The sequence below is a fragment of the Haemaphysalis longicornis genome, unplaced genomic scaffold, assembly GCF_048455015.1.
Source record: "Haemaphysalis longicornis isolate Haplotype H1 unplaced genomic scaffold, Haemaphysalis longicornis Haplotype H1 scaffold_12, whole genome shotgun sequence".
Taxonomy (NCBI): Eukaryota; Metazoa; Arthropoda; class Arachnida; order Ixodida; family Ixodidae; genus Haemaphysalis; species Haemaphysalis longicornis.
In genome coordinates this window covers 24,225,361-24,251,115 of record NW_027526225.1, presented here as the reverse complement: position 1 = coordinate 24,251,115, position 25,755 = coordinate 24,225,361, and the positions used below count along the sequence as shown (strand labels likewise).

At 48.5% G+C, this 25,755-nt stretch overlaps 1 protein-coding gene across 2 annotated transcripts in view; it reads right to left on the bottom strand.

Moving 5' to 3' along the window:
* LOC144162495 (mitogen-activated protein kinase kinase kinase 1-like) overlaps positions 1-25,755 on the bottom strand; it is a 116,436-nt gene that overhangs the window by 50,251 nt on the left and 40,430 nt on the right. The window contains exon 1 of one of the 2 annotated variants that reach the window (XM_077693056.1): positions 13,341-13,610. The exons of the other annotated variant lie outside the window; for it this stretch is intronic. Coding sequence (XP_077549182.1) covers positions 13,341-13,438 — 98 coding nt within the window. The 5' untranslated portion in view covers positions 13,439-13,610. Of the gene's footprint in view, positions 1-13,340; positions 13,611-25,755 lie in introns of those variants that run through there. 2 annotated transcript variants of the gene reach the window in all.

Here is a 25,755-nt window from a genome sequence, read left to right as displayed (position 1 = left end):
AATATGAAACAACATAGGGCACAGAAGACATCGCCAAAAGTGGAGAATGCAATTTATTAAGTACATCAGTAACGGTGCATTGCAGCACACCTCATTTTGAAAAAAAAAAATCTGTGATTTTCATTTGTACTGGTGCTCTTAAAGCGCAAGACGCAACAAAGCTGTCCAGAGAGTCTATGCTTTTGTGTACTTCCTCTGGCACAGCTTGTTGCTGAGACACGAAGTCTCGCAACTTTACAATGTACCCAACAGCCTCGGTTAGAGTTACAGGATTTTAATCTGCCTCTGCTGCAACTGTGGTTTCTGCAGTTGGATCTTCCTCGGCACACTATTCTTCTTCGGGGCGAATACTGGAAACAATTTCACGATCAGACAGTTCAGCACAGGTGACAAGCTCACTGTCACACAGCACATAGTCTTCAAACGAAGTGCTGCTGTCAACGTCCAGCTGGTGACAGAGCTCCGCCCACATTCCGGATTCGACCGCCTCCTCGTACTGTTCATCTTGCACGCTTTCACTGCACAGGGGGGAAAGGCCGGACTTATGCCAGCAGTTCCGAATTGTAGCCTGTGTTACTGACCACCAGGAGCCTGTCAGCATCTCGGCCGCCTGCCTGACGTTGATGGTGTCATTCTTGCCAATCCTTACGTTGATTAAAATCCTCTGAACAAGCCGCCGTCGGTACTCTACCTTCGAGTTTTGAATGATGCCCAAGTCGAGCGGTTGAAGCACAGCAGTGCAGTTTGGCGGGAGGTACTCGATGCGCACATTGCTTAAGTGGACATCGACAAGGTGTGCAGAGCAGTTGTCCACAATCAAAAGAATCTTTCTTTGTGCTTTCCGCATTTCTTCATTTATGCTGAGGAGCCATTCGCTGAAAATATTCCTGGTCATCCATGCTTTTTTGTTGCTTTTATAGATGCATGGCAGGGAAGGGACACCCTTAAAACATCGTGGTTTCGCGTATTTCCCTATCACTAGCGGCTTGAGCTTGTGGCTGCCAGTAGCGTTGCAGCACAGCAGCGCAGTGATTCTTACTTTCGACTGCTTTCCGCCTTTGCAACTGTCATTTTTGAATGCCATTGTCTTGTTTGGAAGAGTCTGATAAAACACACCCGTTTCATCGGCGTTGTATATGTCATCGGGTGAATATCCATTAATGATATCCCGCAGTTTGTCATCCCTCCAGGTTCTTGCTGCTTCGTGGTCGGCATCCTTGCTTTCACCGCAAATCGTTTTCCATGCGATCCCATGCCTATCCCGAAATCGGGTGAGTCATCTGCTACTTGCTTCGAAGCCGCGAACGTCCAAAAGAAAAGCAAATTCCTTCACTTTGCCTTGTATCATCGGGCCGGACACGGGGATATTTTGGGATCGCAGATCGCGGAGCCATACCGCAACGGCATCGTCCACTTCCTTAAAATATCCCGTGCAAAGTCGTTTTCTAGTGCCACTCATCGAAGTCTCTCCTTGGAGCTTCGATTTTTGTTTAACTATGGTTAACAGCGTCGACGGTGCAATGCCGTATTCCTTCGCAACGTCCACTTGCCTTTCACCGCTGTCCAGACACTGAAGGATTTGCAGCTTGTCTGACAGAGACAACCGCTTCCGCTTCGTAGAACTCATTGCGAAAGTGGGCGCTCGTCGCACGAACTGCAGTCCAAAAGCAGGCACACCCCAACGCTTACATGACCACAGCCAGCACACACAAACAAAGACGCGCCATTTTTTACCACTCCGGCACAGCCGCTGTGCCGCCGTAGTTATTAGCAGCCCTGTCAACGCCAGCGATGTTGTGCCGCCACCGCTGGAACGGCGATTTTCGGGTGGCGGGCGTCGGCTGCGACAGCGATGTAGAGGGCAAAACTTCGTTGAACTGATTTCAAAAATGAGCCCGTGTCCACTGATCAAGTTCGTTTAACTGAAATATTCGCTATTCCGATATTCGTTTAACTGAAAGATTTTTGCATTGAGTTCCAAAAAAAACCGGCGGGGATTTTTTAATAGTTCGTTATTCTGAAATATTCGGTAAACCGACGTTCGTAGAAATAAGAGTTCACTGTATACACACATGCACACACACACATACCGTAAAGTGTTCTGAAAGAATTCCCACCTAAATTTCAGAGATATCAAGTGAAAAATATGGGGTGGGCGAGCTTTCGGGTCAGGTGCAAAAAAATACAAAAAAAAAGTGCCGGCACCGCCATCCAAAACTGCAGAGATATCTGGAAAAAAATGCAAGATAGACGAACATTCCAGTAAAGTGGGAAAGACAAACTAGTGACCACATCAACACATGAACAGATGATTCGCGTTTATTTCGTTCACGCATCGGCACTAAGCCATCAATGTTAAGGGTGTGGGCGATTTTTGGGTTCTTTAGAAAGTTAGAATTAGAAGAAAGTTAGTGGTAATAAAAAGCGGTTTGAAAATGCAAGCTAGCAGCGTGTATAACGACTGAAAAATATCGCGGAGTGCCTTTATTACAGCTACTGCCTAGTGCATTTTATCACAGCTCACGGTGTAAATTTGGAGTGCTTTTTCGTCACCTTTTTGTTAGCCGCCACTATCGCTGTGCTGCTGCATAGTGCGACCATTGCTTTTGTGAAGGCAGCAGCACTGCCAACGAAATGCTTGGTCTGACAAATAGTAAGGTATTGCAATGCTACCACTAAGCTCATTCCTCAAGCTCGAACTCCTCCAGCATGGTGATTAACGAAAGAACCATTTCAGGCTTTTATTTTTCCTCTGTTTCCATACAAGTAACCCACAGGCTGGAAAATATTATCGGTGTTTTTGTAACGGAAAGGCCCTCGTAATACTGTTCCACAAAACCCAGAAGTTGTGCTCCTGAGCACGAGGATGCGGGTTCGATTCCCAGCTTCAGTGGCCGCTTTTCTGATGGAGGCGAAAGTAAAAACGCCCGTATGTACAAGATTTCGGCACACGATAAAGATCTCCAGGTGGTCAAAATTAATCCGGAGCCCTCCACTACGGCGCACCTCATCGCCTGCGTTGCGTCGGCGCATTAAACCCTACAATCAATCAATCAATCAATCAATCAATCAATCAATCAATCAATCAATCAAAATCCAGAACTACTATTTGGTTACCATTTGGTGAAAGATAATACTAAAAAGCCATTTTTTATGCTCCCTTTTATTTAAAGTTTTTCGTTTTGTGCTCGAAATTTGTGGTTCAAATTAGTGCACTGCTACTTGAGCCGCACAGTCAGCGCCCCCTCACAGCCACAGCGGCAAATTTCGGTTGTTCAGGTCCACGGAGTGCACCCTTTGCCACATGCTGATGTATCGCAGAATGGCGCCTTTCAGGATTTAAAAAAAAAAGGGTAACTCTGTGCACTGTAGTGCTCGCGGTTTTTCGCGGATGCCCTGGCAGTTACAAAAACCCGGCGGGAATATAGCCGCCTTCAAGTTGCAGCTGGAGCAAAACCACGCTGGCAAGCTTTTTCAGCTGGTTTTAGGGACATGGCAGCCAAGAATACCTGGCTAGCTCCAATACAAGAAAGTCGCACAACCTTTATGCAACGAAAAAGTGCTCATGTGTGGTGTAATCTTTTCTGCCAAGTGTTTAGCACGAGCCCGAATTTCCCAGCCAATCCAAGCACGGCACCTGGCCGTGACTCCTCCGGATATATTTATAGAACACGTCCGATACAAATTTGCTCGTCCTTTCAACCTCGGTCAGGGATTTTGTATGGTCAGAAGCGAGAAAGCAGGAAAGCAATTAAAAAAAGTTCGTTGAACATTTTGAAGCGCCAAATCTGCAAATTCACAAAGAACGTGCCAAAACGAAAGACAATCAGTAAAGAAAGCTTCCGTCAAAGGCGGCGAGATGGCGGAAAATTCATGGCGTTGATAATAGCGCACCCCTGCTTTGTTTGTTCTTGCCTATAGATAATAACATTGATCACTTTACTCTCGTTGATTGCAAAAAAGGGCAACTGCACCAGGAGATGCGTCGAAACACGACGACGTCAGACGACCTGTACTCAACTCCCTGTACTGATCTTCGAAAGATTTGCACGATTTAGCTTCCACCTCACCACATGGGTGTGTGATTGATCAGAAAATAACCAACGGTCGATTTGCCTCGAGCGCTGCTTGTAGGGGCGTCGCTGAAATCCCCCTAGTGGCCCGATTTGAAAGCAGCTACGGGTCGCTCCGGCCCGCTCGCAACTGAGATTTACCATTTGTATGCGTTAGAAATACATATGTGGAGCAGTCACTCTGTTCGCAAACATGTGAGTGTAAATGCTTCGCAAACATGTGAGTGTAAAAACAATGCTTCGCAAACATGTGAGTGTAAAAACATGAGAGTGTAAATGCTTCTGCCATGACCCTAGTGCGGTGCATTCGGTCTGTATAAGCACCAGGTGTGCGTCACGGACCAGCATCGCGAAGCCAGAATATGCGTGGAGCCGATTGTAATTCCACTGCTCTAAAATTTACTAACAACGTCTCCATAAGCAGCGCTTCCTCAGGTGGTCATGCTTCAACTATACACGATGATATTGTTACCTGGCGGCAGGTTTGAGCCGAAGGCCGGGTCGTTGATTCCACCATGGCAGAGAGGACTCTGCCATAGTGAATTGTAAATAGTGTAAATAGATCATTATCGTTCATTGTTCGTGTCCCGCCACCACGTAGCACTATAAACTGGTTTTGTGCACTCACATAATCTAGTGGAGCACTCATACCTGACAGCACGGCAGTTACACTTGCCGATATCATACCGCAGATACTGCTCACTTCCATGGGCAAGCCAATGTATAAAATTTTCCGAACATTCTACGAAAGAAGTATGGTGGATAACACAAAATTATATTCAGGGATCAGCACATGAAAACATTAATGCAGGGTCATCTTGCGCTGAGGTGAGCAGCCGCAAACATTCCCCATCTGCTGTGTCTATCCTCCTCATGCCGCACGGTAACGGGCTTATAGAGTCATCCGCGTCCACGACTAAACGCTTCTTCGACATATCACTACACGACACACGGAACCCGCAGAAACTAGCGCAAACCGAAATCAGAGGGCCTTTTCAGATACTGCATTCTTCCGACGACACCTTTTAGCATTCATGAACTGCCTACTGCACTTCAAAAAATGTGTCCGCCGAGTGATCAGAAGTCGAAAAAACAAAATGCAAGTGAACGCTCGTGTGATTACTAAAACGTTTATTCCTTGATTTCGTTCCGCATTCAAACACAACAATAGTTCAGCCCACACCCCCGTGTAGCGAAATAGTGCACTTCGCAGCCTAGTTCCGTCTGGTGAGTTCTAATTAACTGACGTCTAGATGAACATCCTTTGCATCTGCGAAGCTGCACTGGTTTTTTTTTTATTCCTGTACGGGCAGTTCTGTTTCTTCTCGACTTGAAAAGCATTTATATTTCGTGGTTTCATTAACTTTCCTTGGTTCTTGCTATAAGGCATGAGTGTGCATATATTTAACGGGGCAGAGCCTTGCACTGCACTTTACTTTTTTGCCTGGCTTATAGTCCCATTATATGCGCGTGATTTTCAGGTATTGAGTAATTACATCCCCGAAACATATTTTTCTATGACGACTATATTCAAAACGAAGCCACATTTGTTGTACGCGCTGCAAGACAAAACTAACCTCTTACACTGTGCCAGTATCAGGTCTAAACAAGGCGACAATAGAATTCCCTTGCGCCTGACGTGTTTGGAGGTGACAGTGGTGATATGCTGTTTTCTGAAGGGGCCCTAAACGTATTAGATGCGACGCTGAGAGCATCTCTTGTAGGCGGCCCTGTCCTTCCTGCGTGCGTCCGTTGTTGTCCGCGTGCGTCCGTTGTTGTCCGCAGCCACTCTCCCCCTCTCCTCTTCGATAACGAACACACTCTCGCGAGGGGCATTGGATTGGATTCGATTGGATTGGCTTGGATTGGATTAAAGTGGATTGTGTTGCGTCATAGCCGCGGCACTCTCTCTCTCCGCGGTCTCCTCTCCTTCGGGCGCACTGCGCATATAACCAGTGTGCTGCTCTCCAGCGGCCTTTCGGTCGACGGTTGATCTCCGCTTGCGCGTGAACCCCCCTCAGCGTCGCATCACACCAGGGTTCCCGCGAGGGGAGGTGGGCGTAATTTTATTTGCTTACAGACGGGACCATAACATGTTGTATAGGGAGCGGAAATGATACCCAAAACACTGCATGAGACAATATAGAGTTCCTGCGCTGCCCAGGGGGCGCTGCGCAACCGACTTCCAGGTAGTACAAAGCTGCGGAGGTGCCATAAGATCCCATGCTGACAAGCAAAAGGAGCTTGATACTCCCTATTGTTTTGCGACATGGGCTCCAGCCCATCCCCGACGCGCCTGATCTCTTCCTGCGATCAACTTGGCATTAGAGAAAAAGCTTCGCAGCGCTGAATACGTTTGCAGCGTCGACGAAGGTGCCGGGGCGGTGACGGCGCTCTGCCACTCGCAGGTTCACCAATGGATGGTCGTATGAAGTAAAATTTGACGTCAAAGCTTCTTGCTTAAAGCTTCTTGGTGAGAAGGACGTTTAAACAACAGCCGATCAAAATAAAAAGAGTAAGGCAATCAGCGATGACCGTGTGTAAAAGTCAGTAAGTCCGGTGGACGGCAGGCTTGTTTGCTGCGCTGCACCACGCTTTTGCATACCTGCGCATAATGCATGCACTTTCGTTAAAAACTGCTGGTTTGCGTCACCATTACAAATAAATGGTGCAGCGTTAGCTTGCCGTTATACTGCATGGCTCAGTGATAAATTGCAGCAAGCTTCGGAAGCGTGAAATCTGTTTTGCGATTCCGAAAGTAGTGGTCGTAAAACAAAGTGCTCGGGCGAACTTAGGGGCCGTTCTGTTTTCTTGTTCACCGTAACTTTATTTAAATACGCTCTTGCATCCTATATTCCCAGTTCGCACTTAATAGACTAAAATAAGGGTCACCAACGTTTTGAGGTGTAGTGCCGAGTTGCATGAAGTCGACACACCGGAGGCATTGACAGCAAATAGGGTGGGAGGGGAAGGGAGGTTTTGATCGAAAAGAGAAAAAATTCAGCAAATTGCCAATAATCTGGCGAACCATGAAGATAGGGGACAACGCAACTGGTAGTGATCAATTGACTGTCCTTGTCTCGCCGCCTAACCCCATTTGAGGTCAAAATTGGCGTGTTGGCGTTCAGATTGTTAGTGACAGGGGGAGGGGTGGGGGTTCTCACGACATGCTGGAGGCCGCATAATACAGGTCCGGGGGCCACATTCGGCCCGCGGGCTGTAGGTTGCCAACCCCTGCAGTAGAAGGTAACCAACACAGTCAGTGACGATCTTATGTAAATATTTGGGCCACGCACCGTGTATACGGCTGTGTTATGTAAATATAGAAGTAAACATCGCTGCAGGCAGTGGGCGTGCAATTTTGTGCTTGTTTTGAGTCCTTTTATTGTGCTTAATTTGTTTATTTGACGTTATTGCCTCACCTACTCGCTAGTATACATGTACCCTGGTGTTTGCAAATCGTGCGCCGTCAAATGTTAACAAAGAATCATTTATTTTGGAAAATACAAAACAAAATTTACACTTGTTTTCAAGGCGGTGCCAGGCCAGCAGTGTCAGCTGAGTCGGCGCGCTTCTCACGTCGTCTTGCATACGCTACCGCTGAAGCAACCATTTGCAGTTTCCTCAGGCTATAGGATGAGCAGAGTTTATGCTGCTTGCAAACTGTTGCTTTGTCAACCGTACGCAAGAAGAAAGAACGACAATCATCGTCGGGAAGTTAGTCCCACGTCGCAACAGCTTACTCGTAAGAAAGCCGATAAATCGGCTTGTTGTACCCTGTATTTTGTTTAGCCTCAGCAAATACTTTAACAGATATTTTATTCAGCATGCAGCCATTTAAACACACCACAATGCGATTACGTTAACTACAACCAACTTTCGCTCTCGCTTGTAATTGAAAACACATGGAACGCGGCGAGAGGCGCCTGCTTTTGTACTACCCAGAGGCGTCGGACACGAGGGGGCGCTGCATGTCACCAAAACTCCAGCGCAGGAGCCCTATCAGCCATACAGCCATGGAGGAAAGAAAAGGTTAGGAGAGGCCGTGACGTCACATTTGTGAAGCCGAGTCCCGCCATGACTTGAGCCCACGGAGCCCAGCACTCTATCCCATCATCCTTTGCTGTCTCCGGTTTGATTTGACTAACATGGCGTCGCCCTGCCCTCCCGCTTCGAAGCGAAAACAGCTTCGTCGCTAATTCCTCGGTGCGATGTGATGTTCTAAGCTGTTGATTTCGCCTTCAATTTGCCCATTCTAACCCTCACCCAAAGTTTCAATCGAAAAACGGCCTTCGTTTTTGAGATAGAAGGACGATTTTTCAGCTCTTAAGCCTGGCAAAGTAGCGTTTGTCGTCGTCATAGCAACAGGCTCGCGGGATGGCGCAAAGACGGCAGAGTTTTCAAACTGGCCTAATCTAAAAACGTTTGTCGTAGTGACTGCGCTGGTTTGCAAGCGTAGCCAGGCAGCGAAATGCCAAGCGCCTTAAAAATTTGTCCGTTCTATTTGCCCAAATTTGGCCGCCGCAGTTATAAACAAGTAAGCAACATTGTCCATGGGCTCAAGAAAAATGACGTAACTTCCTCCACACTTTTCGCAATGCATTGGGATGCCAGGGGCCTCTCCTGAGTATTCTTTCCTCCATGCATACAGCGCTCATCCCGTAGACGCCGCGGGAAAGCGGCGGCAGGCGGCGCAGCCATCGCGAAGCTCCAGGCGTATGGCACATAATGAAAAAAAAAAAAAAAATCCATCGCCATAAAGGGCAGCGCGATAAAGTGCCATACGAGTTTTGCGGAGCGAATGGCGCAGGCATGGAGGTAAGGGAAAAACCAACCGAGGCAGCCGAATAGCAAAGAGCTCGCAGCGCGTCGTTCGCTTTTTTCGGAAGCGGCGCAGAATACATTAGCCACGCGCGCGTTTTTTTTTTTTTTTTTTTTTTTTTTTTCAGTAGCGTCGACTGAGAGCCCCTCACCCTCAAAGGCACCCTGCACAAAATGCTAGCACACTCGAAGACGTCTAAAACAACGACAACCCCCTCCAATAACTGTCTACGCTTTGAAATAGGAACAAAGCAATGCTATGTGGTACCAAAAAGTAACCCCGAATATGCTAGAGCACTGACACACAAGTAGGGTGCCCCGACCGCCTCCGATAGCAACCGATCGGACATACAAAGATGTACTAAAGAGGAAACTGGCGCTTCAATTGCGTGCAATCATGGGAGTTATGGAGGAGCACTAGAATGAAAGTTTATGGGGAGGAGCACCGATCTGCTCTTCGTAATTGGCGTGGCTTGTAACGTCCGTCCTAAGGCCCGTTCACACTTGCGACGAAAGCGAGCGAAAGCGACGGGAATTCTGTCGCTTTGTCTCGCGGCAACAAAAAGATCGTCGCGCGACAAAGCGACGGAATTCCCGTCGCAAGCAAATTTCGTCGCAAGTGTGAACGGGCCCTTAGTGAGTCTAAAAACCCGTTCAGTACGAGAAGCCGATAAAGGGACTTTAAGTACAGCAAAAATGCCGAGAAAAAGTGTTTACTTGCGTAGGTAGGAAATAAGAACACGCTGTAGTTATGAAAAAGCGAAATAACGCACATTTCTTTCCCCCCTTTTTCTGACATTCTTACAGGCCGAACCAGCCGTTATCAACATCTAACTTCCACAATACCCTACACGTGGACAAATTTTAATCTCTCCACTATTATTCTAAAGGAATAAATTACGAAAACGACCCGTTGAAACTTGTTTACGCACGACAAAACATCTGCACTGCTGTAACGAAGTTTGTGATGGCAGACGAATGCGTCGGGTGGGTTGACCGCGCTGCAGGTGTTTTCTCGTACAACGTTTAACGGGCTCTTCTCCTAATTTATTCCCCTAAAACAATAGCGGGAGGACGATTCAAATTTGTTTACGTGTAGGGTATTGTTAAAGTTAAAAGATGTCTGTATCGGCTGCGTTGGCCCGTCAGAACCGCAGACGATAAATGTTCCCGTAGACCCTCCCCTATAAAACAACAGATACCCGCCGCGGTGGCTCAGTGGCTAAGGCGTTGCGCTGCTGAGCACGAGGTCGCGGGTTCGATTCCCGGCCGCGGCGGCCGCTTTTCTGATGACGGCGAAAAGCAAAAACGCCCGTGTGCACGAGATTTCGGCGCACGTTAAAGATCCCCAGGTGGTCAAAATCAATCCGGAGCCCTCCACTACGGCGCGCCTCATCGCCTGCGTTGCGTCGGCGCGTTAAACCCCCACAATCAATCAAATCAATATAAAACAACAGATAAAGGAAAGAAATGCACCTAACTTCTCTTTATTTTTGCCACAGCGGGGTTTTTTTTTTATTATTTCCTACCTACGAAACTAAACACCCTTTCTCATCATTTGACGCGTTCTCTCGCTCACTGAAAAGCTACAAGTCAAGCCAATCACGAAGCTAGCGCAAATATGAACCCTTCCCATGCTTCCCGCGGTTAGGGTGGCTGCGTACGGCCTTGAGCGACTCGTGTTGATGCCAGCGCCAGATCAGTACAGCACACTTTTAGTTCAGCTGTGTCACACGAAACATGATCACGCACTTTGGCTTGAAAAACTAACTATTAGTGCGAGAGCGGATGAAGAAATTCCCTATATTTCCCTAGATTTTTGCTGAATTTTTTTCTTAGATAATGTGTTTAGCGGTAACCACATGAAGCGATTTTTGCGAGCGACGCGAGGAACGATGTGACGGGGATCCGCAATCGCTCGCTGAGGTAGCCACATGTGAGCAGTCGCGGGAGCGACGGCGAAACGAGATCCCAATATTGCCGCACAGGGCCCAACACAAATATCGAAGTAAACACAGCCGCAATGTTTTTTTATGTGTTCATTTGTCGCAAAAACGGGAAATCTTGCACTACGCATCATTTGACACAAAAATCATGCACTACGAAAGAGTGCACTTGTAATGCCACGCAAGTATATAAAAAAGAATGATAGGAACGAGCACGGACGATGCGCACTGCATGAGATATTCAGCAAGCAAGTTCATAAAATTCATCAGTCATGTTCTTTTCAAATTTACACCAACACTGTCAAACGTCGGAGCGAGAGCTTTCCGGGATGCACATATATGTGAAATAGGTATCTGCGCTTCAATGAGAAACTGAAATGCATAGGTATATAAAAATAATGAATGCTAAAATTAACAAAACGCACCATGAGGCACCATTACACGACTGAAGACATAAGACTATGTAGACGTAATAAAAGTTCCTAGATGCTGACAAATTTCCTCTTTTCCCTAAGGACGACCCAAATCCCCCAGATCTAGGGAAATTTCCCTAGAGTTGGCAGCACCGCCGGCGTGGGATGCAGCTGCGGGCCGTCACGTTTTCGCTGAGCCCTCCTCCGGAGCTGCTGTTTCCCTTTCTCGGCGCGTGCTCCGTCGCCCTTTTTCAAATTTCCCGCCGGCGCCTCTATTTTCCTTTCCCGGAACGCGCTCCGATTTTCTGCGCTTTGTGTACTCCACGCGTTCCGTGGAACAAGCCGCCGTGACGGAAGCGCGGCGCAAAAATTTCGGCTCCTAAATTTCCACTGGCTGCAACGCGTCCGGAATAACGCCTGGGTATGCGCAGAGCCACGTGAAAAGCGTTGAGGATGGCGGTGGCGTCCAATTGGACAATAGGATGTCGCATTCACAATTCATAAAAAAAGTGCTTGGGTTCCCTCGGAGTTTTTTTTTTTTTTTTTTGCTAATTCGCCCCAAAACCCGGAAGCGCCATTAGGACCACGTACAAACATAAACCAGGCGTCAGTTGCGAAATTTCCCTAACCACCACGTACCCTACCGCTTTGGGAACAAAAAAAGAAAAAAGAGAACGTAATTTACAGGACAAACTACCTTTTTAACTTCGTCCTGGGAGCTGCCATATTATCAGTGGGCTGTGCTAGCAGCTCCATGATTGGCGCGGTTGGTAGGAAAAATTTAACTCCGCATGCGCAACACAGCCCAGAACATGTCCTTATTTTATTACAGATTAACGGATGAAAAGGTTTATACAACTTGTGTCTGAGTCACATGTTCACCACACAATATTACTGCCAAAAAGATATCGGACAGCAAAAGGCGGTGGTAACCAGTTCCTCGCAATTTTATGTCCCCACGCTAACGAATAAAAAAAAATATTCTTCGTCGGTATGTTATCTCCGGGTGCACGCCCTACGCTCCGCTGAGCAAAATCTTCCCACGCTCAGCGCCACTAGCAAAAAAAAAAAAAGGGAAAAAATGTTCGAAACTTAAAACAGCTAGGGTCTCATTTGCATGCACGTCAACGGTGCTTCGGCATTCCTCCTCGATTAGAGATAAAGACGCAATATAACAGGCAATCAGGCTCGCGATCTCTTGGCAGCCGATCACCTAGTTCGTTTTACATACCACGAAGTCGGCGATTCTGCGCCCGAGGCGAAACAGCCACCCAATCGCATAACTTCAGCGAATGGCCCCGAAGAAGACCATCCCGAGAGCAACGAAGAACTAAAATGTCGGTGCTCAGTTTAGAGAGGTTTACGACATGACTTCCCGCCCCGGGAAAAATTCCTGCCGGGGCAGACGTCGTTCCTTCTTCATGGCACCGCCGGCGCCTCTATTTTCCTTTCCCACCCGCCACGGTGGCTCAGTGGCTAAGGCGTTGTGCTGCTGAGCACGAGGTCGCCGGTTCGATTCCCGGCCGCGGCGGCCGCTTTTCTGATGGAGGCGAAAAGCAAAAACGCCCGTGTGTGCGAGATTTCGGCGCACGTTAAAGATCCCCAGGTGGTCAAAATTAATCCGGAGCCCTCCACTACGGCGCGCCTCATCGCCTGCGTTGCGTCGGCGCGTTAAACCCTACAATCAATCAATCTATTTTCCTTTCCCGGAACGCACCCCGATTTTCTGCGCTGTGTGTACTTCACGCGTGCCGTGAAACAAACCGCTGTGACGGAAGCGCGGCGCAAAAATTTCGGCTCTTAAATTTCCACTGGCTGCAACGAGTCCCGAACAACGCCTGGGTATGCGCAGAGCCACAACCACCTTGTTCGTAGTTGCTGAACAAAACATCGCCAAACCTTTCCCGCTAAAACCTTGACGCCCACGCAGTGCGGACAACCTCAACACACCAAGGGGAAAGCTAACGCGACGCTTCGCGCGGCTGTGAAAAAAGAGCGCGAAAGAAGCCGCTACTGGCCGCGTCCCCAGACATGGCGGATGACCACCAAGGGGGGAGGAGCGTGCGTTTCAGAAAAGAACGCCTGACCTGGATCCCATCTCCGGCTCCGAACTCCACCTCCTGGCTTCGGTTCCGACCAGCCGCTGGCAGCAGTCCAGCGACATTTCAGCGGCGTAAGAATCCATGCGGCGGCACTCCAGCGAGACGAACGGAACGGCGTGGCTCGGTCGCGAAGCATCCAACTCTTGGCCTGGGTCGCCGAGACGCGACGGTGCGACGACGACAACAGCGGCGGCGAACGACACTCGAGCACGGCGCTTCCTTTGTCCGAAAGCTCACTCCGCGAGAAGCAGCGAGCGGATAGCGTCTCTTCTCTCCCCTCTCCCTCGCAAAAGACTGTCTTCAAACGCAGGCAGCGTCAAACACTGCAGCGACACAGCCTCTTTCCTCTTCTCTTCCCTCTCCCCTACGGCGTCGCACATGCAGTGCACACCTTTCAGTGCTCACCGAAGAAGCGCACTGCTCGACGCCAGCGAGTGCGCTGCTTCCTACGACCCGACATCCCGCAGCGGGCCACATCCAACCGACGAGGGGGAACACACCGTCGAAGACCGCAAACAAAGAGAAGGGGGGGGGGGGGTGTTTGAGGTTAGCGATCTCGGGCCCTCACAACTGTAAACCCTCTCTCCCGTCGTTTGGATCTTTGAACGAAGCAAGCAGCAACGGACCCAGATGCACGGTTCGTGGGAAAAAAAAAGAGGAACTCGACAGGGGTGGGGAATAGGTTAAGGAGGAAGGTGTCAGCAGACGGAGGGGCCGTCGGGGATAATGGCAGGGAAAGGGAAAAGGTCCGTTGCCAAGACCAACCGCGCTGGCCGAGCCGGGATTTCGGGAAGACGACGAGATGAAAGGAACCTGTTTTTTCTCGGAAACCTTGAGGCGGCGGCTGGGACGTGCGGACACGGCCGAGGGTGACTCATCCCAGCCACTCCTCCGACGAGCCCCCACCCCCCGTCGGAGGAAGAGGAGGCGGTGGCGGCGACAAGCGCTAGCAGGTGACCCGCTGCACTAACGCCAGGCGATGGGACAAAGAAAGGAACACTGTTGACCGGCCACCAAAATGAAGGCGGTTTGACGCCATGCCAGCTAGGTCCTGCGGCGGTATTCTCGTGTTTGTCGGTTTTGAAAACGTTCGTTTCGCGTCCGTTTTATTGTGACGTTACTTCCAGTTGTAGGCGGGCTTCGGGTCGGCTTTTGCGAAACTGTTCTTGTAAACACATTTTAAACGACTAGACCTATTTTAAACTATCCTTTATGCGCTTATTGTTCCGCCAGCGAAAAGTGTTTATTGTTCCGCCAGCGAAAAAACAACGGGACGAAAAATCGTCTGCTCAGAGAAGCTGCGGCTCATAGCTCCGCCGTGCTTGCACGGCGTCACATCCGGTTGTTCGCTTCTAGCCAATCAGGGCTTGCTCAAAACGGACACTTTTGAAAGGGACACAAAACGGACAAAAACTATAATACCGCCACTGGACCATTACGAAGGTCCAGGACGCAGCCTCGAGACGTGTGCACGATTTGGCCAACATTTGAAGAAATACGGGCATTTAAGCGCAGAAACAGGTTCATAGTTTGCAGTTTCAAGGTAAGGTCGTGGAGCTTGTACGGCAGCGCGCTGCATTGACTGCAATGGTGACCGCAGTCGGAACTTGGTGACTCCAGACCAACTCGTCCAAATAACGCCGCTCCGGGCATAAGCGAGACACCACCACCTCCGAAACTCTAAAGGGTGCATCGATACCCGAACCAGTTCCTGTTCCTTAACACGCAGGAAAATAGGGACATGTGTAAAAATAAATTCGGGGGCATTTCTTTTAGCGCCCCCTTAAAGGAGCCATGAAGACAAAATACAAGTTGGGTTTATTAGAAAGACTGCTTAGTCCCGATAACAATGATACCAATATCATCGCGATCTTAGAACAAATAACGGAGATATTAACGAAAACGTGTGAAGCAGTCGCGACCCCCTAGCCCATTTCCCGCAACTTTTCTATGACGTCACGCAACCTTGTTTGTGCGATTGGCGGCCGCCTAACTGACCTGTCGCGACGACACATGACTGGACGTCTGTAATGGGGCCTCTAGTTCCATTTGACCGCATCACTTCAATGCTAACGTGCAGTTAACGCACTGAAAATTATAGTTTATTGTTTGCCCGTATGACGTCATTCTTGCTCATAACACGTCACTGTGGCGCAAAATTTGAAAGTTTTTAAATACTTCGTGCTTTTTTATCGTTATAAAAACATCTTTTGTGGCTCTAATAGAACTGAGTGAGATACTGAATCCTAGTTCTTTCAAATTAAACGAAGTTGTATTTTCTCTTCATGGCTCCTTTAAAACTGCGAAAGTCAAGCCAAGACCATTCGTGAAAGATTTCGAAGAGAGCCCGGCGGGTGCACCTATCACCAAAAATGGTCGTATAGTCCAGTGGTTCTCAACCGCGGACCCCAGGGGGTCCGCGAGGGCATCTGAGAGGTTTTCGAATCCTCCCTCAGAAGTCTCCCTCCCTGCCAATTATTTTCTCGATTTTCGCCAGCACTTGCTTGCAACGCGAAAAAAAAAGGTGGCTCCGCCGCAGTACATCTCCGCGTAGCACATATTTTAACATCTGCTTTTTGAACAACGCCAGCTATGAGAATAAAAAAAAAAAGGACACAGAAGAAGCAGCATAAAGGTGTTCCCAGATTAAAAAGCAAATTGTTCAGCATTATGATGCGCATCGTCATTAACGTCCAGCAGAAAAGGCAGGCATTGGATAAGTGTGTGGGCGACGAAAGCTGCACGTGCGAATTGTTTGACATCATGACACCGATCAACATGTGCTCCATCGTGGTGTTCCAACATGTGCTCCATGTGCTCCACTTTCGCAAGCCCAAAAGGGTTCCCCGGAGCAGTCATGGCTGAGTACCACTGGTCTAGTCAAATACAATGCGTCGTTCCAACTCAAGTGGTAACCTGAAGCCCCATCCCTGTGCTTCTCAGTGGCAATGTTACAGTCGAGCTCCTGCATGAAGAAGGAGAGTTGTCTTTCTTTTCCTGCGACCCTACAATACGAGCTTTGATGTAACGGGAAGCTTTTGGAGTAGCTTCGACGACCGTGCATTGTTGAAAATGTGAGCAAATCAAGGACCACACAGCTCTGCCGTGAATTTCGGCGTCAGCTGAAGTTATCATTGATTGAAATTGGCCGAATGGAATCGTTGATGTTATTTAATTAGCGCACGTAAATAGATTTTTTCAACTCTTCCTATGAATATATTGTTATGTTAGTACCACAGAAGTGGAAGGTATGGGGGATTTCACGGACTCTGCCCCCCCGCGCGAAATATGGACACTTAATTTTCGGGTAGGGGTTGATTAAAACCTGAACCCAGGCCCTTTACTGTTCCTTTTATCATTTTATTTAACATTTTTATCATGAGCAGACAGCGCGCCGGGGGCGTCATGTGCAAGCCGTGCACGGAAAGCGTCAGGCAGCGCAGGTGTAACCGCTCATTGATTGCTTGATTGATTGAAAATATCTTAATTTAGAAAGAAAGAGAGGTGGAACAAAGTAGCTTTCCCAATTCCTGAATTCCATTGGCGTCTAACACCGCTGTGGCTCTTTCTGACAAGCGAGTCACACGAGACTCCCGGGAGTTCAAACCGAAACTACGCAGCGTGTTAAGAGTCAAGACACAGAGAAGCGAAAATAACAGCCCAGCTAAAACAAAACTAGAGCGCGAGTACACTATACGACTAAAAAAATTAGCAGTGGCTTAGCTCGGCTATGCCAGGATATAATTAGCGTAAGCTAAGGTTCGGCTGGTTATTCCTACCTTTTATGGTTGTCTGGGATTAGCTTGATTATCATGTTTACTGCTGCTTCAATGACACACACACGGTGTACGCATTACGTAACACATGCATATTTACCAAGCGGCTCCGGCGCAGCGTCACCAGTCGCCCCACAGCTAAGCTGGTTCCACAGGCGCACGCCGGTGTTGCCGCGACGCACGAGCCATCGGTTCCACACCCGGCCTCCCCTCGCATGATCATCACGTGGACCGGGCCGCCACGTGCGGAACGGAAGTCGGCGAAGACGCTGGGCGCGTGCGAGAAACGCCGGGCAGCGAGCAACGTTCTGTGCGCCGTGTGACGTCACTGCTTCTCGCTCATGGGCAGCACGGCTCTCCAGGAGCCACGCGAAACTGCTCTACCTCGGCCATTGTAGCTGACGCTACAAAAACTAAAGCCGGTTGTATCGCTTTTCCCTGCGACAACTGGAATTTCGGTTTCGTACACCTTTGATGTAAGGGAGCACCCACGGATTTGTTTCTTTTAAACTCCCGAAGTGTTTAAAGGAGCCATGAAGAGTTAATACAACTTCGTTTAATTTGAAAGAACTAGGATTCAGTATTTCACTCAGCTCCATTACAGCCACAAAAGATGTTTTTTAACGACAAAAAAGCAATTATTTAAAAACTTTCAAATTTTGCGCTACAGTGACGTGTATGAGCAAGAATGACGTCATACGGGCCAACAATAAAACATAATTTTCAGTGCCTTAACTGCACGTTAGCATTCAAGTGATGCGGTCAAATGGAACTAAAGGCCCCATTACAGACGTCCAGTCATGTGTCGTTCCGACAGGTCAGTTAGGCGGCCACCAATTGCCAAACAAGTTTCCGTGACGTCATTAAAAAGTTGCGGGAAATTGGCTAGGGGGTCGCGACTGCTTCACACGTTTTCTTCAATATCTCCGTTATTCGTTCGAAAATTGCGATAATATTGGTGTCATTGTTATCGGGACTAAGCAGTCTTTCTAACAAACCCAACTTGTATTTTGTCTTCATGGCTCCTTTAATTACCGGCGGTCTGATATAAAACTACAAGCGAACCCACCAGAGGCCGGTGAGGTTCAACGCTGATCCAGCGAATCCGAATTAACCAGCGTAACAGAGCCACGGTTAAGGCCCAATTAGAAAGCGCTCCATCGGAGCGCAGCGCAGCTCCGGCTCGTCAACCAGTGGCATTCACCGTTAACACCCCTGTTACTATAGGCAGCAATCACCCACGGCCGGCAGGACCATAGTTACAGCAAGCCGAATGCACATGACCGTAGTTACGGCAAACCGCATAACTATTTGACAGCGTCAAGGCTGGATTTCCTCTGCTTCTACCTGGAAACGCCGTACCGATATTCTCCCCCGTAGAGCTGCCAGCCGCGACGCGTTTTTAATCCGCCGCACGTCAGCTATCGAAAGAAAACAAAAACAGCAAAGAAAGAAACAGCGATTGTCTCTTCGCTGGAAAAACCCGGAACTCCCGCTCGCGGTTACAACGGCACAAAAAAAGCGCATACTTGAATGGCAGGTGCTGACGACAAAAGCGACACGCGTGCTTTCCCGCACAACAGAATTGTTTCCGACCACAGCAGCGATCACAAAAATAGCTTCGGCAGAGCGGCGAACGCGATCTGGCGGGAAGAAATGCGGGGAGAGGGAGAGAGGGAGGAAGGAAAGCGAGGGAGGAACAGAAGGGAAGAGAACGAAAAAGGGAGAGAAAGAGGGTGAGATACGGAAAGAAAAGAGAAGGGTAGAGAAAGAGAAAAGGAGAGAAAGAGAACGAGACGGGAAGAGAGCGAGAAATGGAGACACAAATACAGAGAAATAAACGAAGAAAACGAGAAAGGGAGATAGAGAGAGACAGAGAAATGGAGATAAAAATACACAGAAATAAACGAAGAAAAAGAGAAAAAAGGAGATGGAGAGGGAGAAATAGAAGAGGAGAGAGCAGATATACAGAGAGAGAGAGAGAGAGAGAGAGAGAGAGAGAGAGAGAGAGAGAGAGAGAGAGAGAGAGAGATCCGTGAGCGACAGCAAGCGAAGAAGAGGCGAAATACAACGCGGCCTAATGAAGGGCCGCCGCCGCCTGCCGCCCGAATGCACGTAATAACAGCGGTGACTGATCGTGGCAGTTCGCAATGTCCACCCGAGAGAAGCTGCTAAAAGCAAAAAAAGAGCGCGTAATGAAGCAGTTTCCAGGAAGCGCTATCTACATTCCTCAGCGAAGAAGATCGATGGATATCACGAATGCCCAAAAGCAGCACGCCGGACGTGGAGAGATTAGGATTCCTCTGAACGCTTTCCGAAACAAAGCTGTATTTATTTATTTTTTTTAAGTGGTGAAACTTCCGTTTAAAATAACCCCGTCCTATTCAGAATACAGATTCAATTACAGCGTGCCAGGCAGGAGCAGGAACGCCACGAATGCATTCAACTTTCACGTCAAGCGCGCCCGTTAAATAGCGTGCAATACTGCTCGCCAGACGCGGACTGCTTTCGCCAACAGTTTTCTAAGATTTCCCGCGGTCTACAAGAGCTCGGAAAAAAAAAAAAAATTCACGCATCTGCACGAAGTGAATCGTGACGAGTGGGCGAAGAACTGGGGATCGTTCGTACCGTAAATCACCCGTGAGAGTGCTTACTGCTGCTAAAACGATTTCCAATACAATCCAATGCTCCTCGCGCATGCGCAGCACGGCTCTCCAGGAGCACTCCCTCTCTCTCTTTCTCTCTCTCTCTCTCTCTAACCTTTTGTGAACCTTTGTTCCCAGATGTTTGGATTTACAGAGATTGGATTGGATGCTGTGCCGTGATAACGAACGCCGGACAATCCTTGTCACTACAAAAAAAAAAAAAAAAAAAACCACGGCGAGACGAAAGGGGGAAAGGAAACTGGGTTCAAAGGAATCCCAACAGGAGACGGAACGTAGCGGTCACCTCAATAGGGCCCCCGCCCACACAAAGCAACGCAATGAATACGAAGCGCCACTGCTTTCCCTAAAGCAAAACCTTGTTATAACCAAATCGCTTTATTCGAAATCTCGGTTTAGACGAAGTTCATAGCTGTCCCCACTGCGGCGCAAGCAAAGCAAATCCTCTCGGCTTTTAACAAAGTGCCGCTTATAACGGCGTCCCTCCCTCTCCCGAGGGCTTCATTATATGGCGTATTCACAGTACCACGAAGGGCACAATGGGCTGCCAATTAAGGGCCGCGGCGCAGCTGTCGCCCTGCACTCAGCTGCAAAGGCCGTGCAGCGTTTTTTTTTTTTTTTTTGTAAAGTCTATGTCTTTCTTGGGCTACCCAAACCCACAAATTTTGGTCTGCCTGTCTGTCTGTATGCTTTCTGCCTGCCTGCCTGTCTGTCTGTTTCTGTCTGTCTGTCTGTTTCGCCTGTCTGTCTGTTTCTGTCCGTCTGTCTGTCTGTCTGTCTGTGTCACTGTGATTCGATTCAGCCACCCGGCCAAAGTGATACAAGGTCTGCGCAATAGCCTTGCATACTCGCAGCCAAATCTAAACGTCTAAGTCCGGTGTCAGTGTTCATATTTGTCAACATTGCTGAACAAGAACAAGACATATTACGCAAATATAAGGCAACAAATTAATACGCAAGGCATATTTGCAGTGTTCCTTTATAAAAAAATTCATAGATGCTTGATTTTTGCTAAATGAAATACATCCACTGCAGAAAACAAAAAGAAAAAAAAGACTCCGCCGTCGCCTGCTGTCGCCCGCACTTCTATAGCTTCTGGCGGCATTTTAAGAAATTAAGCGGCAACAGATACAAAAGGTTACACTAGATAGGTTCCACGTTCTGCTTGGAACGCACGTGGAGTAGAGCAACGTAGTTCTATAAACGTTGAAGTAGGGCGCCTCGGGTCACGCGCGTCTCCGCCGTACGGCAGCGCTGGCGTCGAGGCACCCGGCCTGGAGGAGTGGAACGCGGTAAATTTAAATCGACTTGCGTGTTTACCTTGGGAGGAGCGCGACAAAAGAGGAAAATCACGAGAGCTGAGCGGGAAAGAGAAGAGAGGCATTTACTTGGCCAATGTCGACAAAGACTATCCTCTTTTGTCGACATTTGCAACGAAAGGAGCAGATGATGATTGATGATGATGATTGCTATTGGTTTCCCCTTTGTGGCGGGGTGATGACTGTCATCTTACCAAAAAGGACTAATACACCCATGTTTTACACTCTGGTTTAATACTGGCGCTGCTTAGGGCAGGCACAAAAAGCTTATTAGGCACAAAATACTTTTTTTTCCTGTTACAGGTGGTAACTGACCTAGGCTATATTCCCCTACCTGCTTTACGTCCACCGGTCAGATACGCGGACAATCTCCCCCCCCCCCCCCCCCCCCGCCCCTTTCTTTTTTTTTTCTTACGCACAGAACGTCGCCGATGTCTCCACGAAATGCTGCGGCGTTTCACGCCACGAATAACGACGCTGCAGAGGCAAAAGCCTCCGTCCGTACACCCCGCGTGCTCCCGACTTCGCGTCCGCATGCTCGAGAATGGGCTCTCGCGTTCCCAAGTCCAGCTTTACCAAAACCCGTTGGTTGCTGTCGCGTGTACAGGCGGCCCGGAAGAGGTAGAACAGACCCAATCCTGTATGTCCTATCCGATCCCTATCATCCCATCCTACACCCATATATTACCTCCTCCACTCCCCTCGGGCCCAATCCGATCCGATCCAATATATATATATATATATATATATATATATATATATATATATATATATATATATATATAGTCTGGAAAGATAAAAACTCACACAGAGCGCGACGAAAAAATAAGGTTAGTAGAGACAGAGACACACCAGAAAGACGTAGAAATAGAAATAAGTTTACTGACGTTTCAGGAAGAGAACTTCCTTTCTTCAGAGTACAGAATAAGTACGTTTCAGAGTTATTTATATATACAGAAAATGTAGCAAGGGCGAGGGCAAGGTAAGGGAAGGGAGAGTTTATACAATTGGATCATGGTTGTGGCGGGTAGCAAAAGAATGAAGAGAGAGCGGAAAAAATTATAATATATATATATATATATTACTGAGCTTCGAGTATGACTTTGAGACCACGGATTTTGGGGGGAAAAACCTCGCCTTATATTCGAATAAATACGTGTACTGCACAGCAGAAACGCCACGCAGTGGGAAAGCGCGGGAGAATTCTAATTTTCGAACGGTTCCACCAAGCTATTACGATTAAAAACTGGTGATGGTGATCATGAAAATGGGTGCGGCACAGCGTACGATAGAATATCTGACGTTGTGGCAAATCATCTTCAAGAGAAAAAAAAAAACGCTGTCAATGACATGGGTACAGCGTGAAACCCGGAGGCGACCTGTAGACTGAAAAAAAAAAAAAAAAAAGGAAAGAGAACTTCACTTTACGCGGCAGCTGCAGGCGGCAGAAGGCGTACGCGCGTCACCGGCATGTGTCCCATCAGCGTGACGAAATGTCGCAAGCTGTCAGGGACAAAATTTCCGGGATGACCCCCCCATTGCGTGCTTTCTCTGGAAAACCCATCACGACTGCCAGGCAAATTCCTGATACGTCGAGCGCGGTTATTTATTATTATTATTAGAAAGGACGCTGTTTCCGGGGCTGAGGCAATAGAGAGCCACGCTTCCCACAGTGGACGAATGCATCTCTCTACAGGGCCGGAAATGCGATCTGAAAACATCGAATTTCAAAGTGGAACGCGCGTGTTGCATTCAGTATTTCGAAATATTAACTCTTGTGTCTCGTAATTTTTGGATTGGCAAATATAAGAAACACAGGGGGTCGAGTTCGGCGAGAACGTATTCAGGCCGGGGGAGGGGGGGAGGGCATTCAAACGCACACAAAACACATGCGCACACACTGGTGTTCGGCACGCTCGTCACGTCCCGACAAACCTTCTTGTGGAGCGGGATTGCGCTCCCCCTCCACCGGAAGTGCGGAGTGGATAGTGATGATAACATGTCGTCACGTACATACGACCATCGTTGTAAGCTTATGTGTGCCCACTGTATTGTACCCATATCTAAGCGCACACTAAACCCTCGTTTTTACAAATTTAGGTATACTACGAAGCCTCGCTTTAGTCCAGGTTTTTGACAGCCCCAACTGCAGTGCTGAGAAGGAGGCAGTTCATCACCACTTTTAACGAATTACTGCTTATAATGGAGTCAGTTTCTCATCCCAAAGTCTTTGTTGTGAGAAGAGTTTACTGTACGAGCTGCTGCGGCCGAGATTGCAACGCGCGACGTCGTGCTTAAAGGTGTTGTGCCACCAAATTTGTTGCTTGTGCATTCTTTGTTGCAAACGTTTTATATTTCATTAGAAAGCATGATACATGCTCTCACATGCACATATTCTGAGTAAATAATTTATTATCGCACGATTCATGTGAACAGGATTCGGTTTCGGTTTCTGGGCGCCGATTCAAGCAGTGACGTCACAGCGTTGCGCCATAGCCTCCTTTAGTAGGTTATATAGGAGGCTATGGTTGCGCGGACGCTCTGCCACGCGTGTCTACCATGCGGCGCTGCGGTACGTTGCGACTTTACTGCGGCGTCTGCTCCCCCACATACGTGCTTCACCACGGAAGTAAACACGCCGACTCGTCACGTCAAGCCGCGACAGCTCCGACGCGGATTCTTTGTCTGCATCCTCGGATGCAGACAAATGAAAACTATGGATTTGCAAACCATAAAAATGCTAAAAAAACGCTCAAAAAAAAAAAAAAGCTGCCCCCGCCGCGAATCGAACCCCCCGCGACAGCTTATCGCCATCAACTCTGCTCTTCTGCGAAAGCGCTCGCAAAAATAAGCGTGCCCGGCTGCGACTGCGATTTTGCACTGAAGGGATAGTGCTTGCCGTACTTTGGTTTTTCGTTTTACGTTAAAAACCTTTGCCGATACTGATCTCTTATTACCCAAATTACCCTACGTAACTGTTCTTCTGCACGAAACTGACCTTATATTTTCTACAGGCGAGCCGATCGCACACGCATTCCGGGGTAGCGGCGTCGCCGAAGAGCACGGCCGAAGCGTCGAACGCCAAAATACGGATCGCATTAGCGCTAGTGTTGAGTTGTATGGGCTTCATGGAACTTACTGAGTTTATTACCCTCCAGAAACTAACAAAATAGAGCCGCCGGCACGAATGTTGTCGGGGCGCAGTTTTCGCTTCTGGGTCGATTGACGACGCGTCGTGCGACCAGTCAGGCGACCGGTTTTGTTCGCGTCTTCGGTTGGCGAGTCAGTCACACTACGGCGACTTTCCATCGGCCGACGTGTTTGTGTCGCCGTCGGCGTGGTGTGACAACGCGGTCTGGCAATTCGGCAGTTGGCCGATGTTTTAACGACTCGTCGGCGTCGCGTCGTCGTCGCCGTCGTATCGGTATAGTGTGTCCATACGACCAAGCGACCAAACAAACTGTGGTAACTGGAGTTCACGTTCACGTCGCTCGAGTAGCTAGCGTTGTATGACGTCACAAACTTTGCTGCGCTGGCAATTCACTGACGTCATGGTTAGTGGCGCTAGCGATGGGTCCCGATTTCCAGAAGAGCATTTAGGTAATTTTTAGAAGCGAATTAAAATATATATTAAGCGCTTGCTGTACCCAGCACTTCGTGTTGAGGGTCGTTGCATGCAGAGGAAGCCTACAGCAGGCTTTTTACAGACTTAAAATTTGGTGGCACAACACCTTTAACCACCGAATAGTCCACGGGGACAGTTGAGCGCAACGTTGGAACTGTACGCGTATACAAGTCCCTCGCCTTTCTGGGTATACTATCTTCAACTGGCGCGAAAACTGCGAAAGCGCGGGAAATTACAATACTTTTCGCGCGGATTGCATCGCGAACAAACTTAGCGTGAGCGGTGACGCAAAGCGCCCAGTGTTGTTGTGTTAGGATCACCCCCATTGTCCTGTCTTCCCGAGCTTCATGCTTCTTCAATAAGTCGGCGCTCAAGTAATGCCAGAGGTTGCTGTAAAATGAACGTGGCGGTGACGTCAGCCCGAAATGTGCACGCGTCTTGCGGAGAATGCATGCAAGAGTTGTCGAGTGAAAGCATTTTTGTTTTACCTCCGGTTTTCAAGGTCGCAAAAAAGAAAGCGTGGCAAATTTCACTTGGGTCTTCCCCATAAATTGAAGTCTCCGAAGTATGTACATGCGGCGCCTTTGTCGAGCCCTCGTCATAAAAGGCGTTCGTTTGTCCTGGCCATAAAACAAAGCTTCGTGTTACCGCCTTCAAGACAAGCCTCTGAAAACACCTCTCCTACTCAGCGCTTCAACAACTTGACACCATTTCGCGATCTGTGCGCCTGCCGCTGCGGTGGCCCAGTGGCTAAGGCGTTGTGATGCTGAGCACGAGGTCACGGGTTCGATTACCGGCCGCGGCGGCCGCTTTTCTGATGGAGGCGAAAAGCAAAAACGCTTGTGTGTACGAGATTTCGGCGCACATTAAAGATCACCAGGTGGTCAAAAGAAATCTGGAGCCCTCCACTACGGCGCGCATCATCGCCTGCGTTGCGTCGGCGCGTTAAACCCTACAATCAATTAATCACTCAAATTAATCGCTGCCATTACTGTGCGCACATGAGCTTGTAATGTG